Source organism: Scyliorhinus torazame, chromosome 22, assembly GCF_047496885.1.
Source record: "Scyliorhinus torazame isolate Kashiwa2021f chromosome 22, sScyTor2.1, whole genome shotgun sequence".
Classification (NCBI taxonomy): Eukaryota; Metazoa; Chordata; class Chondrichthyes; order Carcharhiniformes; family Scyliorhinidae; genus Scyliorhinus; species Scyliorhinus torazame.
Window position 1 is genome coordinate 23,927,496 of NC_092728.1, and position 18,609 is coordinate 23,946,104.

At 46.9% G+C, this 18,609-nt stretch overlaps 1 protein-coding gene across 1 annotated transcript in view; it reads right to left on the minus strand.

Moving 5' to 3' along the window:
* The window catches only part of LOC140398964 (fibulin-1-like), a 316,048-nt gene that overhangs the window by 281,430 nt on the left and 16,009 nt on the right, over positions 1–18,609 (minus strand). The window contains exon 2 of the mRNA XM_072487977.1: positions 8,875–9,525. Coding sequence (XP_072344078.1) covers positions 8,875–9,514 — 640 coding nt within the window. The 5' untranslated portion in view covers positions 9,515–9,525. The remainder of the gene's footprint in view (positions 1–8,874; positions 9,526–18,609) is intronic.

Genomic DNA, 18,609 nt, shown 5'->3' on the forward strand with positions numbered 1-18,609 from the left:
AGATCTGGCACCTTATTATCAATCACCTCTTGATCAGGCTGTACAATCTTTTGAACCTCCTTCGCTTCACTTGTGCTTTCCTTCACCACTTTAACAAACCCCACTGTCTTATCCTGTTTTACCACATCAGCCTTCCCAGTGCTTTTCTTCAACCACCAACACTGTGATTTTACATGGCCTAGTTTATTACAGTGAAAACATTTGAAACTTTTCATTTCTTTTCCACCCTCCTGGATTTCTTTTTTAATCTGAGGTGCACTCTCCTTATTATCTCCCATCAGATCACCTTTACCTTTCCCACTTGAGTATTTCTCATGTCCCCAGTTTCTATCCCTCACAGGCTGAAACTGATGTCGGAAACCAAGCTTTGATTTGTGAACTAATTCATAATCATCTGCCATTTCTGCTGCTAACCGCGCAGTTTTAACCCTCTGCTCTTCCACATGAATTCTCACTACATCAGGAATTGAATTTTTCAACTCCTCCAAAAGTATAATTTCTCTGAGAGCTTCATACGTTTTGTCTATTTTCAAAGCCCTTATCCACCTATCAAAATTACTCTGCTTGAGCCTTTCAAACCCCATGTATGTTTGACCAAATTCCAACCTTAAATTTCTGAACCTTTGTCTGTAGGCTTCAGGCGCTAGTTCATATGCACCTAAGATGGATTTTTTCACCTCCTCATACGTCTCAGATACCTCCTCCGGTAGTGATATAAACACTTCACTAGCTCTACCTACCAGCTTTGTTTGAATCAGTAATACTCACATGTCCTATGGCCATTTCATTTGTTTAGCTACCTTCTCAAATAAAATGAAAAAGGCTTCTACCTCCTTCTCGTCAAACCTTGGCAATGCTTGGACATATTTAAATAGATTCCCACCAAGCCTTCGACTATGACGTTCTTTCTCACTATCCTCATCACTATCATCCAACTGTACGTTTCCCTTTATGCCTGCCAATTTTAACTGACTGTCATGTTTCATGGCCATTTTCTGAAGTTCAAACTCTCTCTCATTATCTTTTTCCCTTATCTGTATCTCCCTTTCTCTTTCTTTTTGTTCTGCTAGGGCTATTCTTTCTGTTTTCCTTTCTTCTCTCTCTTTTTCCTCTCTCTCTCTTTCTCTTTCTTTTTCCTGTCTCTTTCGTATTCAAGCTGCTTTAATTCTTTCTCATGTTCCATTTGTTTAATTTGCAACTGAATTTTTGCTATTTCTAATGAGTCAAACTGTACCTCAGGCAACTTTAAATGCTTAACCACTGCCATTATGACCTCATCTTTTCGCATTTTGTCAAGTAATGTTAACTGCAATGTTTTTGCCAAATCTAACCGTCTGCTTTTAGTCTCTGTCCATAAGGTACTGCGTGTGACCGTCTCCACCCCCAAAAACGTCAGAGCCTCTGAAAGAGCCATTGTTCACAACACACTCCCTATTTAAACTAAAATGCCACACCTGAAAAGCACCCACAATATGCTCATCCTCGCTGTCTTTAAGTTCACTAAGCCAATCCAATAGATAGACTTTTATCCCGGACGAGCCCCCAATTTGTTGTGGGCCAGGGTTTAGAGAACCCCAAAGTGTATGATGGAGTTCACCTGACCCACAACCTTTAATAGATTATGGTATGGGGAGCATACTGCCCACTCTACAGGTGTGGTACAGCAGAAATGGTAAAGTATTTTTTAAAGCAAAACAATGTTTATGCTATGAACTCAAGTTCACCTTTTTAAAACATACAGTGAACATCTTAGCAACCATTAATTCAAATACAACCCCCAAAGACTACAACACTGAGTAATCTGAGTAATCCTTTAAGCTTTCCTTTTAACATCCATACGACTTAAAAACAAAACCATTAACAGAAGCACATCAGGTTAAAGTCACTACTGAAAACATTTATAATTCTGAATTCACCAAATGATCAAGGGATAGTATTTTGATGGTAGAGAGAACAGCAGTACACCTGCTTGGTCTGGCTTCAGCTCCAACACTGAAAACGAAACTGAAACACACGCTGCAACAACCGGCCTAAAATGAAAGTAAAAAGCCGACAGACAGCCCAGCTCCACCCACTCTATGACATCACTGCAGTAGTAAACACCCATTTCTTAAAGGTACTCTCACTACAGATATTTACATACACACCCATTTATAAACACCCATTTCTTAAAGGTACTCTCACATGACACCTCCCCCCAAGAAAAATAAATAAACCATCAACTTCAAGATGGTTTCATTTTTCACCTTTTCACTATCCTTTAAGAAATGCACACAGTAAATATACTTTTTCGTTTCAAAAAACAACACACGCAAACAGGTATAATAATATCGTCCATTTTTTTTCCTTCTTCTTCCTCCAACTGAAATCCTTCTCAATTGACAGTCTCTTTGAACAAGAAGGTCTCTGCACGATCCGTCCATTTCTCTACGCCTCGGCATTGCTCTTTAAAGTCAGATACTTTAGTTCAATCTGATCACAGAGTCCCTTGTAATTCTCCAACACAGAAGCATTGGTTATCACAGCTTTCAGGTCATGAAATGCCTGTTGAAAGTCCGCTGTCCACTGAAATTTTCGATGTTTCTTCAGCAAGTCCATCAGTGGAGCAACCACTCTACAAAACGTTTGCACAAATGTTCGATCAAATTCACTCCTGCCAAGAAATCGCATTATATCCCTTCGTCTTGAGGGTATCGGAAACTCCTCAAGGAAAGTGACTTGGGCTTTTCCAAATTCACTTTTGGTTAGGTTTATCACCAAACCCGCCTCCTGAAGTCGATCGAATTACTCCATCAGCTGTTTTAAATGTTCTTTCCATGTCTGGCTGAAAATGACCAGATCGTCGATGTATACCGCACAATTGGGTAATCCTGAAACAACTTTGTTAGTTAACCGTTGAAATGTGGCTGGGGCGTTTTTCATACCAAATGGCATAACTTTGAACTGGTATATACCATCTGGAGTCACAAAAGCTGAAATCTCCTTCGCCCTTTCGGATAAAGGTACCTGCCAGTAATCTTTAAGTAAATTCAGTTTGGAAATAAAAGCTGATTGTCCCACTTTCTCAATGCAATCCTCCAAATGTGGGATAGGATAAGAGTCCGTTCATGTAACTGCATTAACCTTTCTATAGTCCACACACAACCGTTGGGTACCGTCTGGTTTTGGTACCATCACTATGGGTGAGCTCCATTGGCTGCAAGCCAATTATGCCATTTTTAAGCATACTCTCAATCTCTTTGTTAACCTGTGCCAATTTTAAAGGGTTAAGTCTGTATGGATGTTGTTTGATTGGAACAGCATTTCCCACATCTACATCATGTATAGCCATTTTAGTACTTCCCAATTTATCTCCACAAATATGCCCATGTGATATCAATAACTCCTTTAGGTCAGTCTGTTTTCCCCCTGGAAGGTAACTCAACAATTCATCCCAATTTTTAAGAACATCCTCATTTTCCAATTTAATCTGCAGTATGTCAAATTCACAGTCATCTGGATTGGGTTTGTCACTTTGAGTTAGAATCGTTAAAATCTCTTCCTTTTTTCTCTCCTTCCCTTTCAAAGTACCTTTTAAGCATATTCACATGACACACTCGGTGAGTTTTCCTTCTATCTGGTGTTTTTACCACATAATTCACCTCACTTAATTTCCTTTCAATCTGATACGGTCCACAAAACCTAGCTTTTAAAGGTTCACCTACCACTGGTAACAACACTGGCAAAACTACGAACTTTGGAGTTCTTGTCCGCTACCCGTTTCATCACATTTTGTGCAATTTTCAAATGTTGTCCAGCCAATTCACCTGCTCTATTTAATCGTTCCCTAAAATTTCTCACGTAATCCAATAATTTAATTTCTGATTTCTCACTCACCAATTTTTCTTTAATCAATTTAAGTGGTCCTCTTACCTCATGACCAAAAATTAGTTCAAAAGGACTGAATTTGGTTGACTCATTAGGAGCATCCCTAATTGCAAACAGTACGAATGGAATTCCTTTATCCCAATCCTCTGGATAATCTTGACAATACGCCCTCAACATTGTCTTTAATGTCTGATGCCACCTTTCTAACACTCCCTGCGATTCTGGGTGGTACGCAGTTGATTTAAATTGTTTTATTCCTGAGCCATCCATAACTTCTTTGAATAACTCTGAGGTAAAATTTGATTCTTGATCCGATTGTATTTCTGTGGGTAGTCCATATCTAGTAAAGAAATTAAGTAACTCCTCCACAATCTTTTTAGCTGTAATATTAAGTACTGGAATGGCGTCTGGAAACCATTATCGTCAAATTCCCACTTTTTGTTTTCGGAAGCACAATCAATTAGGACCCTTGTAAAAGGTTCCTCAAATGCTGGACTGGGTATTAAGGATGCTGGTTTTATCACTGCTTGAGGTTTCCCTATCTCTTGACATGTGTGACATGATTGACAAAATTTAACTACATCTTTATGTAGTCCAGGCCAATAAAAATGTTTCTAGATTTTAGCTTGAGTTTTCCTTATTCCCAAATGTCCTCCCACTGGTACCTCATGAGCAACTCGCAACACCTCCTTTCTGTACCCTAGCGGCAATACTACTTGATGAACTTCTGCCCACTTTTCATCCGCCTGCATATGTAAAGGTCTCCATTTTCTCATCAAGACATCACTTTTACGGTAATAACACTCTGGTATACACGCAGATTCCTCTTCCTTGAATGCTTTCTGATACATCCGTTTTATTTCTACATCTTTGTGTTGTAACTCTGCCAATTTTCCTGAACTAAAAATATCCACCTCATCCTCCACCTGTTCTTGTTCTTTTTCAACCATCTGATCAAAAATCATTTCTGATAATTGCACTTCAACTTCATCTTCACTCTTTGATTTATTCTCTTGTCACCTGTGATTTTGCGACCTTGTTACTACACAATTCGGAAAAATCCCAGGATATTCGTCCTTCAACACTTCAGTTGTCTGATTTTCCACTGGCCTATCCACCACAGTAGGCATCACTCCCACCTGCGATCCAGCTATATCATTACCCAAGATAAACTGTATTCCTGGACAAGATAGTTTCTCCATTACTCCTACTACCACTTCACCACTCTTCACTGGACTTTCCAACGTTACCTTATATAATGGAACACTACTCCTCTCACCCTGAATTCCACATATTACCACCTTTTCTGGCAATATTCTTCCCAGATTACATAACCCCTCATCTCTTACCATTAAAGATTGACTAGCTCCCGTATCTCTTAAAATTGTGACTTCTTTACCTGCTCCTCCTGATACACATGAGTAAACTTTACCCACACAAGAAAATTCTTTAAAGAGATCTGGCACCTTATTATCAATCACCTCTTGATCAGGCTGTACAATCTTTTGCACCTCCTTCGCTTCACTTGGGCTTTCCTTTAACAAACCCCACTGTCTGATCCTGTTTTAGCACACCAGCTTTCCCAATGCTTTTCTTCAACCACCAACACTGTGACTTTACATGGCCTAGTTTATTACAGTGAAAACATTTGAAACTTTTCATGTCTCTTCCACCCTCCTGGATTTCTTTTTAAATCTGAGATACACTCTCCTTATTATCTCCCATCAGATCACCTTTACCTTTACCACTTGAGTATTTCTCATGTCCCCAGTTTCTATCCCTCACAGGCTGAAACTGATGCCGGAAACCAAGCTTTGATTTATGAACTAATTCATAATCATCTGCCATTTCTGCTGCTAACCGCGCAGTTTTAACCCTCTACTCTTCCACATGAATTCTCATTACATCAGGAATTGAATTTTTAAACTCCTCCAAAAGTATTATTTCTCTGAGAGCTTCATACGTTTGGTCTATTTTCAAAGCCCTTATCCACGTATCAAAATTACTCTGTTTGAGCCTTTCAAACCCCATGTATGTTTGACCAAACTCCTTCCTTAAATTTCTGAACCTTTGTCTGTAAGCTTCAGGCACTAGTTCTTATGCACCTAAGATGGATTTTTTCACCTCCTCATACGTCTCAGATACCTCCTCCGGTAGTGATGCAAACACTTCACTAGATCTACCTACCAGCTTTGTTTGAATCAGTAATACTCACATGTCCTATGGCCATTTCATTTGTTTAGCTACCTTCTCAAATAAAATGAAAAAGGCTTCTACCTCCTTCTCGTCAAACCTTGGCAATGCTTGGACATATTTAAATAGATTCCCACCAAGCCTTCGACTATGGCGCTCTTTCTCACTATCCTCATCACTATCATCCAACTGTATGTTTCCCTTTACGTCTGCCAATTTTAACTGGTGTCATGTTTCATGGCCATTTTCTGAAGTTCAAACTCTCAATTTATCTTTTTCCCGGATCTGAATCTCCCTTTCTCTTTCTTTTTGTTCTGCTCGGGCTATTCTTTCTGTTTTCCTTTCTTCTCTCTCTTTTTCCTCCCTCTCTCTCTTTCTTTTTCCTCTTTCTCTTTCTCTTCCTTTTTCCTCTCTCTCTCTTTCATATTCAAGCTGCTTTAATTCTTTCTCTGGATGAGGGCCTGTGGGCTGACGCCCTGGGCAGAGTCAATTCCTCCTCACCTTGCGCCAGGCTCAGCCTGATTCAGTTTAAAGTGGTGCACCGGGTGCATATGACAGTGGCGAGAATGAGTAAGTTCTTTAGGGTGGAGGACAGGTGTGTCAGATGTTCAGGGAGCCCATCGAACCACGCCCATATGTTTTGGGCATGCCCGGCACTTATGGAATTTTGGAAAGGCTTTGCAAAGGCTATGTCCAAGGTCATGGACACTCGGGTAAAACCGAGCTGGGGGACAGCGATATTTCGGGTATCGGATGATCCGGGATTGCAGGAGTCGAACGAGGCCGGAGTTCTCGCCTTTGCCTCCCTGGTAGCCCGGAGAAGGCTCTTGTTAATGTGGAGGGACGCGAAGCCCCCAAGTGTAGCGGCTTGGGGCAGTGACATGGCGGGGTGTCTCAGGTTGGAGAACATAAAGTTTGCCTTGCGAGGGTCCTTGCAGGGGTTTTCCAGGTGGTGGCAAACGTTCCTTGACTTTCTCATGGAACGTTAGATGTAGGTCAGCAGCGGCAGCAATCCGGGGGGGGTGGGGGGGGGTATTTTATTTTATTTGTCAGGGGCAAATGCCCCACCTTGTTTTGTTCTGTTTGTTAAATTATTAATTTGTTAGAGCGTTAAGTTGTTTTTGTTGGCATGTTGTTTTGTTCTCTTTGCATTATATTTTCTTTTGTAGTGTTTTGTAAAGATTATTGAAAAATTCTTTCTCATGTTCCATTTGTTTAATTTGCAACTGAATTTTTGCCATTTCCAATGAGTCAAACTATATCTCAGGCAACTTTAAATGTTTACCCACCGCCATAATGACCTCATCTTTTCACATTTTGTCAGGTAATGTTTTTGCCAAATCTAACCGTCTGCTTTTAGCCTCTGTCCGTAAAGTACTGCGTGTGACCGTCTCCACCCCCAAAAACTTCAGAGCCTCTGAAAGAGCCATTGTTCACAACACACTCCCTACTTAAACTAAAATACCACACCTGAAAAGCACCCACAATATGCTCATCCTCACTGTCTTTAAGTTCACTAAGCCAATCCAATAGATAGACTTTTATCCTGGACGAGCCCCCAATTTGTTATGGGCCAGGGCTTTGAGAACCCCAAAGTGTATGATGGAGTTCACAACTTTTAATAGATTGTGGTATGGGGAGCACACGGCCCACTCTACATGCGTGGTACAGCAGTAATGGAAAAGTATTTTTTAAAGCAAAACAATGTTTATTCTATGAACTCAAGTTCACCTTTTTAAACCATACAGTGAACATCTTAGCAACCATCAATTCAAATACACCCCCCAAAGACTACAACACTGAGTAATCTGAGTAATCCTTTAAGCTTTCCTTTTAACATCCATATGACTTAAAAACAAAACTTTTAACAGGAGCACAACAGGTTAAAGTCACTACTGAAAACATTTATAATTCTGAATTCACCAAATTATCAAGAGACAGTCTTTTGATGGCAGAGAGATTAGCAGTACACCTGTTTGGTCTGGCTTCAGCTCCAACACTCAAAACGAAACTAAAATACACCCTGCAGCAAACCACCTAAAACGAAAGGAGAAAGCTGACAGACAGCCCAGCTCCACCCACTCTCTGACCTCACTGCAGTAGTAAACACCCATTTCTTAAAGGTACTCTCACTACAGATATTTGCATACACCCATTTATAAACACCCATTTCTTAAAGGTACTCTCACGTGACAAGATACCAACCTGATGTTTTTAAGCTTCTTCTGCAATTTTTTTTTTGGTCGACACAGTGCCCCTTTGATTTATTCCTTAGTTTGTTTAATTTAGTTTAATTGGTCCAAACTAAAATAGTATTGAAATGGCCAGGTGGCGGGTGGTCGAGGTGGTTGTTGGGCCAACTGCCAGGCCCTCTTCCACGGCAGCGTAACACCCTGTGTGTCCCTGGAGAGGGGCAGGAGGGTACTATTAGCCCCAGGAAGAAGATTTTAATTTGATTCATTAAGTGTCCTTTAGTATTGTTGCTTTGTCCCAGAGACCCTTGAAAGGGCTTGCTAATCAGTTAACTTTTCTTTTTAAAGAGTGGCGTGTGCCAAAGAGTACAATTAGGGAACGGCCGGGACACTAGGCGAGGGAGGGCAGACATGTTATTGAGCAAATCTCTCAGTGAAGGAAACTTCTAGGTTTTGACTCACCAACTAGCTTGGGTTTTATTAACACCCGACTCCCGATCTTGCCCCCACGCACCTCCCGCCAAGCGTCAATCACCTTTGACCCCTCTCCTGCTCTACCGCATCATCCCACTCCACCCTCCTATACTCCCCTCCCCCTCTCCCACCCAAGCCCTCCTCTCACCTCTCTTGTCGTCAGTCGGAGGCGCCCCCTCCTCCATCTCTGCCGGAGGCGGACGCGGGTCCTTCTGGTCGGCGAGGACCCCATGGCTCGGGCCTCCCAACGGGTGCCCGCCTCCCTGGCCGCAGTCAGCGACGGGCGTGCACATCAGGGAGCCAGAGCTCAGGCAACGGCAGACGGTGCAGGGCTCCACGTGGAAGGAGTGGCCGGCCGGGTACCGCTGCCCGCTGCTGACGCAGCCCAGCCTGGCGCACTGGGGACACCCGTCCGGGGGCTGGTAGGTCTTGATGCAGTTGCTGGGGAGTTCGGGGCAAGGGATGAAGCTGCAGAGGATCTTCCCGCCCCCTTCGGGGCACTTGCACTCGGTGCTCCCGCCATCCACATAGTACGAGACGAGGGCCGGGATCTTCCCGGATCTGTAGCCGGCGCGGAGGCAGTCGTAGTACATGTATCCCTGGCACACACAGCCCAGCTGCAAGCAGGTGGCACAGCAGGCACCGGTCTCCAGCGTCTCCTCAATGCAGTTCTCCAACTCCGGGCAGGACACACCCGTGCAGTCCCGCTGGCCTAGAACGGCCGCCAGCAACACAGCGACGCCCAGCAAGATCCCGCCCCAGATGGTCAGCACGCCAGGGGCAGCCATAACACGGGAGGCTGTGGGAGAGATTTCCAGGTGTTAGATACAGAGTAAAGCTCCCTCTACACTGTCCCCATCAAACACTCCCAGGACAGGTACAGCACGGGGTTAGATACAGAGTAAAGCTCCCTCTACACTGTCCCCATCAAACACTCCCAGGACAGGTACAGCACGGGGTTAGATACAGAGTAAAGCTCCCTCTACACTGTCCCCATCAAACACTCCCAGGACAGGTACAGCACGGGGTTAGATACAGAGTAAAGCTCCCTCTGCACTGTCCCCATCAAACACTCCCAGGACAGGTACAGCATGGGGTTAGATACAGAGTAAAGCTCCCTCTACACTGTCCCCATCAAACACTCCCAGGACAGGTACAGCATGGGGTTAGATACAGAATAAAGCTCCCTCTACACTGACCACATCAAACACTCCCAGGACAGGTACAGCACGGGGTTAGGTACAGAGTAAAGCTCCCTCTACACTGTCCCCATCAAACACTCCCAGGACAGGTACAGCATGGGGTTAGATACAGAGTAAAGCTCCCTCTACACTGTCCCCATCAAACACTCCCAGGACAGGTACAGCACGGGGTTAGATACAGAGTAAAGCTCCCTCTACACTGTCCCCATCAAACAATCCCAGGACAGGTACAGCACGGGGTTAGATACAGAGTAAAGCTCCCTCTCCACTGTCCCCATCAAACACTCCCAGGACAGGTACAGCACGGGGTTAGGTACAGAGTAAAGCTCCCTCTACACTGTCCCCATCAAACACTCCCAGGACAGGTACAGCACGGGGTTAGATACAGAGTAAATCTCCCTCTGCACTGTCCCCATCAAACACACTCCCAGGACAGGTACAGCACGGGGTTAGATACAGAGTAAAGCTCCCTCTACACTGTCCCCATCAAACACTCCCAGGACAGGTACAGCACGGGGTTAGGTACAGAGTAAAGCTCCCTCTGCACTGTCCCCATCAAACACTCCCAGGACAGGTACAACACAGGGTTAGATACAGAGTAAAGCTCACTCTACACTGTCCCCATCAAACACTCCCAGGACAGGTACAGCACGGGGTTAGATACAGAGTAAAGCTCCCTCTACACTGTCCCCCATCAAACACACCCAGGACAGGTACAGCACGGGGTTAGATACAGAGTAAAGTTCCCTCTACACTGTCCCCATCAAACACTCCCAGGACAGGTACAGCACGGGGTTAGATACAGAGTAAAGCTCCCTCTACACTGTCCCCCATCAAACACTCCCAGGACAGGTACAGCATGGGGTTAGATACAGAGTAAAGCTCCCTCTACACTGTCCCCATCAAACACTCCCAGGACAGTTACAGCACGGGGTTAGATACAGAGTAAAGCTCCCTCTACACTGTCCCCATCAAACACTCCCAGGACAGGAACAGCACGGGGTTAGATCCAGAGTAAAGCTCCCTCTACACTGTCCCCATCAAACACTCCCAGGACAGGTACAGCACGGGGTTAGATACAGAGTAAAGCTCCCTCTACACTGTCCCCATCAAACACTCCCAGGACAGGTACAGCACGGGGTTAGATACAGAGTAAAGCTCCCTCTGCACTGTCCCCATCAAACACTCCCAGGACAGGTACAACACAGGGTTAGATACAGAGTATAGCTCCCTCTACACTGTCCCCATCAAACACTCCCAGGACAGGTACAGCACGGGGTTAGATACAGAGTAAAGCTCCCTCTACACTGTCCCCCGTCAAACACTCCCAGGACAGTTACGGCTCGGGGTTAGATACAGAGTAAAGCTCCCTCTACACTGTCCCCATCAAACACTCCCAGGACAGGTGCAGCACAGGGTTAGATACAGAGTAAAGCTCCCTCTACACTGTCCCCATCAAACACTCCCAGGGCAGGTACAGCACGGGGTTCGATACAGAGTAAAGCTCCCTCTACACTGTCCCCATCAAACACTCCCAGGACAGGAACAGCACGGGGTTAGATCCAGAGTAAAGCTCCCTCTACACTGTCCCCATCAAACACTCCCAGGACAGGTACAGCACGGGGTTAGAGACAGAGGAAAGCTCCCTCTACACTGTCCCCATCAAACACTCCCAGGACAGGTACAACACGGTGTTAGATACAGAGTAAAGCTCCCTCTACACTGTCCCCATCAAACACTCCCAGGACAGGTACAGCACGTGGTTAGATACAGAGTAAAGCTCCCTCTACACTGTCCCCATCAAACACTCCCAGGACAGGTGCAGCACAGGGTTAGATACAGAGTAAAGCTCCCTCTACACTGTCCCCATCAAACACTCCCAGGGCAGGTACAGCACGGGGTTCGATACAGAGTAAAGCTCCCTCTACACTGTCCCCATCAAACACTCCCAGGACAGGAACAGCACGGGGTTAGATCCAGAGTAAAGCTCCCTCTACACTGTCCCCATCAAACACTCCCAGGACAGGTACAGCACGGGGTTAGAGACAGAGGAAAGCTCCCTCTACACTGTCCCCATCAAACACTCCCAGGACAGGTACAACACGGTGTTAGATACAGAGTAAAGCTCCCTCTACACTGTCCCCATCAAACACTCCCAGGACAGGTACAGCACGTGGTTAGATACAGAGTAAAGCTCCCTCTACACTGTCCCCATCAAACACTCCCAGGACAGGTACAGCACGGGGTTAGATCCAGAGTAAAGCTCCCTCTGCACTGTCCCCATCAAACACTCCCAGGACAGGTACAGCACGGGGTTAGATACAGAGTAAAGCTCCCTCTGCACTGTCCCCAACAAACACTCCCAGGACAGGTACAGCACGGGGTTAGATACAGAGTAAAGCTCCCTCTACACTGTCCCCATCAAACACTCCCAGGACAGGTACAGCACGGGGTTAGTCACAGAGTAAAGCTCCCTCTGCACTGTCCCCATCAAACACTCCCAGGACAGGTACAGCACGGGGTTAGACACAGAGTAAAGCTCCCTCTACACTGTCCCCATCAAACACTCCCAGGACAGGTACAGCACGGGGTTAGATCCAGAGTAAAGCTCCCTCTGCACTGTCCCCATCAAACACTCCCAGGACAGGTACAGCACGGGGTTAGATACAGAGTAAAGCTCCCTCTACACTGTCCCCATCAAACACTCCCAGGACAGGTACAGCACGGGGTTAGATCCAGAGTAAAGCTCCCTCTGCACTGTCCCCATCAAACACTCCCAGGACAGGTACAGCACGGGGTTAGATACAGAGTAAAGCTCCCTCTGCACTGTCCCCAACAAACACTCCCAGGACAGGTACTGCACGGGGTTAGATACAGAGTAAAGCTCCCTCTACACTGACCCCATCAAACACTCCCAGGACAGTTACGGCACGGGGTTAGATACAGAGTAAAGCTCCCTCTACACTGTCCCCATCAAACACTCCCAGGACAGGTACAGCACGGGGTTAGATCCAGAGTAAAGCTCCCTCTGCACTGTCCCCATCAAACACTCCCAGGACAGGTACAGCACGGGGTTAGATCCAGAGTAAAGCTCCCTCTGCACTGTCCCCATCAAACACTCCCAGGACAGGTACTGCACGGGGTTAGATACAGAGTAAAGCTCCCTCTACACTGACCCCATCAAACACTCCCAGGACAGTTACGGCACGGGGTTAGATACAGAGTAAAGCTCCCTCTACACTGTCCCCATCAAACACTCCCAGGACAGGTACAGCACGGGGTTAGATACAGAGTAAAGCTCCCTCTACACTGTCCCCATCAAACACTCCCAGGACAGGTACAGCACGGGGTTAGATACAGAGTAAAGCTCCCTCTGCACTGTCCCCATCAAACACTCCCAGGACAGGTACAACACAGGGTTAGATACAGAGTATAGCTCCCTCTACACTGTCCCCATCAAACACTCCCAGGACAGGTACAGCACGGGGTTAGATACAGAGTAAAGCTCCCTCTACACTGTCCCCCATCAAACACTCCCAGGACAGTTACGGCACGGGGATAGATACAGAGTAAAGCTCCCTCTACACTGTCCCCATCAAACACTCCCAGGACAGGTGCAGCACAGGGTTAGATACAGAGTAAAGCTCCCTCTACACTGTCCCCATCAAACACTCCCAGGGCAGGTACAGCACGGGGTTCGATACAGAGTAAAGCTCCCTCTACACTGTCCCCATCAAACACTCCCAGGACAGGAACAGCACGGGGTTAGATCCAGAGTAAAGCTCCCTCTACACTGTCCCCATCAAACACTCCCAGGACAGGTACAGCACGGGGTTAGAGACAGAGGAAAGCTCCCTCTACACTGTCCCCATCAAACACTCCCAGGACAGGTACAACACGGTGTTAGATACAGAGTAAAGCTCCCTCTACACTGTCCCCATCAAACACTCCCAGGACAGGTACAGCACGTGGTTAGATACAGAGTAAAGCTCCCTCTACACTGTCCCCATCAAACACTCCCAGGACAGGTACAGCACGGGGTTAGATCCAGAGTAAAGCTCCCTCTGCACTGTCCCCATCAAACACTCCCAGGACAGGTACAGCACGGGGTTAGATACAGAGTAAAGCTCCCTCTACACTGTCCCCATCAAACACTCCCAGGACAGGTACAGCACGGGGTTAGTCACAGAGTAAAGCTCCCTCTACACTGTCCCCATCAAACACTCCCAGGACAGGTACAGCACGGGGTTAGATCCAGAGTAAAGCTCCCTCTGCACTGTCCCCATCAAACACTCCCAGGACAGGTACAGCACGGGGTTAGATACAGAGTAAAGCTCCCTCTGCACTGTCCCCAACAAACACTCCCAGGACAGGTACTGCACGGGGTTAGATACAGAGTAAAGCTCCCTCTACACTGACCCCATCAAACACTCCCAGGACAGTTACGGCACGGGGTTAGATACAGAGTAAAGCTCCCTCTACACTGTCCCCATCAAACACTCCCAGGACAGGTACAGCACGGGGTTAGATCCAGAGTAAAGCTCCCTCTGCACTGTCCCCATCAAACACTCCCAGGACAGGTACAGCACGGGGTTAGATCCAGAGTAAAGCTCCCTCTGCACTGTCCCCATCAAACACTCCCAGGACAGGTACTGCACGGGGTTAGATACAGAGTAAAGCTCCCTCTACACTGACCCCATCAAACACTCCCAGGACAGTTACGGCACGGGGTTAGATACAGAGTAAAGCTCCCTCTACACTGTCCCCATCAAACACTCCCAGGACAGGTACAGCACGGGGTTAGATACAGAGTAAAGCTCCCTCTGCACTGTCCCCAACAAACACTCCCAGGACAGGTACTGCACGGGGTTAGATACAGAGTAAAGCTCCCTCTACACTGACCCCATCAAACACTCCCAGGAAAGGTATATGGGGTTGGTGTGATGAATGTTGGGATTTTAAATGTATTGTATTATTTGTGTGAGTTGCAGGAAGGGTTAAAAGTCGGGATTCGTGTGATTGCTGCAGTGGTGTTGTTGAAGAATCCGGGTTTTGCAACACAGCTCGGCTTCTGCTGGATAAAGAACTGGCGAGGTCATAGAAGGCAGAGAGTAGCAATGGAAGGATGCTTTTCTGATTGGAGGGCTGTGACTAGTGGTGTTCCGCAGGGATCAGTGCTGGGACCTTTGCTGTTTGTAGTATATATAAATGATTTGGAGGAAAATGTAACTGGTCTGATTAGTAAGTTTGCAGACGACACCAAGGTTGGTGGAATTGCGGATTGCGATGAGGACTGTCAGAGAATACAGCAGGATTTAGATTGTTTGGAGACTTGGGCGGAGAGATGGCAGATGGAGTTTAATCCGGACAAATGTGAGGTAATGCATTTTGGAAGGTCTAATACAGGTAGGGAATATACAGTGAATGGTAGAACCCTCAAGAGTGTTGATAGTCAGAGAGATCTAGGTGTACAGGTCCACAGGTCACTGAAAGGGGCAACACAGGTGGAGAAGGTAGTCAAGAAGGCATACGGCATGCTTGCCTTCATTGGCCAGGCATTGAGTATAAAATTTGGCAAGTCATGTTGCAGCTGTATAGAACCTTAGTTAGGCCACACTTGGAGTATAGTGTTTAATTCTGGTCGCCACACTACCAGAAGGATGTGGAGGCTTTAGAGAGGGTGCAGAAGAGATTTACCAGAATGTTGCCTGGTATGAGGGCATTCACTATGAGGAGAGGTTGAATAAACTTGGTTTGTTCTCACTGGAATGACGGAGGTTGAGGGGCGAACTGATAGAGGTCTACAAAATTATGAGGGTCATAGACAGAGTGGATAGTCAGAGGCTTTTTCCCAGGGTAGAGGGGTCAATTACTGGGTCAATTACAACAGTGCTAACCACTGTGCTACCGTGCCACCCTAGTTAGCCCAAGTCTCTACGATGCTGTAATTGCACCTCTGGCTCCGAAGAACAAGGAACAAAGAAAAGTACAGCACAGGAACAGGCCCTTCGGCCCTCCAAGCCCCTGCCGACCATGCTGCCCGACTAAACTACAATTTTCCACACTTCCTGGGTCCGTATCCCTCTATTCCCATCCTATTCATGTATTTGTCAAGATGCCCCTTAAATGTCACTATCGTCCCTGCTTCCACCACCTCCTCCGGTAGCGAGTTCCAGGCACCCACTACCCTCTGCGTAAAAAAATTGCCTCGTACATCTACTCTAAACCTTGCCCCTCTCACCTTAAACCTATGCCCCCTAGTAATTGACCCTCTACCCCGGGGAAAAGCCTCTGACTATCCACTCTGTCTATGCCCCTCATAATTTTGTAGACCTCTATCAGGTCGCCCCTCAACCTCCTGTATTGTAAAAGACAAATACAGTAAAAGACACACATTCTCACGTGCACACACAGTAAAAGACATACACACTACAAAAGATACGCACACTGTAAAAGACACACACACTCACACACGCACACACTGTAAAATACACACACTGTAAAAAGACACAGTGTAAAAAGACACACTGTAAAAGACACACACTCTCACACACGCACACACTGTAAAAGACACACACTGTAAAAGACACACACTGAAAGAGACAAACTGTAAAAGACACACGCACACTCTCTCACACACGCACACTCTCTCACACACGCACACACACAGTCAAAGACACACTCTGATGACTTCCGGTGGCGACTATGAGGGAGTAGGTCGCACATTGGTGGCCCCCGCTCTGGCTAGACATTCGGACCTTTCCCCCCGACCTTTTTTGCGTTTTTAAGCGCTGGACTTGAAGAAACAGTGAATAAGTGTCTGGTGCATATATTGGTTTCTGGAACAGAGAGCCCAAAGGGATCGAAAGGGAAGAAACAAAAAGACAGGCTCGAGCTGTAAAAGACACACACAGTAAAAGACACACACTCTCACGTGCACACACAGTAAAAGACATACACACTGCAAAAGATACGCACACACTGTAAAAGACGCACTCACACACGCACACACTGTAAAAGACACACACTGTAAAAGACACACACTGAAAGAGACACACTGTAAAAGACACACACACACTCTCTCACACACGCGCACTCTCTCACACACGCACACACACAGTCAAAGACACACTCTGATGACTTCCGGTGGCGACTATGAGGGAGTAGGTCGCACATTGGTGGCCCCCGCTCTGTCTAGACATTCGGATCTTTCCCCCCGTCTTTCTTTGCGTTTTTAAGCGCTGGACTTGAAGAAACAGTGAATAAGTGCCTGGTGCATAAATTGGTTTCTGGAACAGGGATCGAAAGGGAAGAAACAAAAAGACAGGCTCGAGCTGGGCGTTGGCTGCAGCAGCGGACACGATGGCCGGTGTCCAGACCCCTGGGGCTTCAGCCCAACCATCAACAGAGGAGCTGACGCAGGTCATCCGGGGAGGCATCGCCAGACAATTAACGGGAATGTCTAGACCCGATTAAGGAAACGGCGGAGAGGATGGCGTGGAGGCTAGATGCCCAGGACCGGACGATCCAGAAACTGGAGAAGGTGCTAGCTGAACAGGAGGAACACCAGACGGCGGAGGAGATGGAGGTGGAGATGCTGGGGGACCGGCAAAAAAGGCTGGTGGAAAAAGGTAGAGGATTTGGAGAACAGGTCCCGTCGGCAGAACCTAAGGATTGTGGGCCTCCCGGAGGGGGCTGATCCCGGGGAGTTTGTGGCGAACATGTTCCAGAAGCTGCTGGGAGATGGGGCTTTCCCCCGACCGTTGGAGGTGGATCGTGCGTGCAGAGCGCTGGTGAGTGAGCCGCGGCGGGGAGATCCCCCTCGGGCGATGGTGGTCAGGTTCCACAGGTACCTGGATAAGGAGCGCGTTCTCCAGTGGGCCAAGCGCACTCGGAGCTGTAAGTGGGACAACAGCATTCTGCGGGTGTACCAAGATCTAAGCGTGGAGGTGGCCAGGAGGAGGGCAGGGTTAATCAAGTCAAGTCGATCCTGTTCAAGAAGCAGGTTAAGTTCGGACTGTTGTATCCGGCGCGGTTTTGAGTTACGCGTGAGGACCAACATCATTACTTTGAGTCGCCCGAGGACACTATGGAGTTGGCCAGGAGGAAAGGACTGGTGCCAACTTGAGAACATTCTGCTCTAAGTTTGAGACTGTTTTTCCTGTTCGTTTTAAATGCTGTTTGCCCTGATTTATTCGTTTGTTCGTTTTCGTTCTTGGCTTTTCTCTTTGATAATTGCGTTTTATTTAGGAAGGGGACAGTAGTTGAAAAAATGATTCGATTTCGGTGGGTTTTCTGTGTTGCGAAGGGGGTGGTGCTGGGGATTTTTGGCTTTGCATTATTTGGAGTAGTATTACTTTGATCTGTATTATGGCGAGAGTTTGGCTTTGTTTTTCTTTACACTGACTTTGGTTGGCGTCTGTTTCTTAAAGTGGGCGGTTGTCGGGGCTGGGTTGAGGAGGGCGATGGTTTCGATGGGCGGGGGGAGGGCAGGTAGGCAACAGTAGGTGGGAGACACGCTGGCGCCGGAGCAGTGGGCCACCAGGCTAGCTGGTGAGCTAGTCTGCGGTAGCACAGTGGGGGGGGAGGGGCTTGCACTGCCAAATTTCAGCAACTATTATTGGGCGGCTAACATAGCCATGATAAGGAAGTGGGTGGTGGTGGTGGGGGGGGGTTGACTT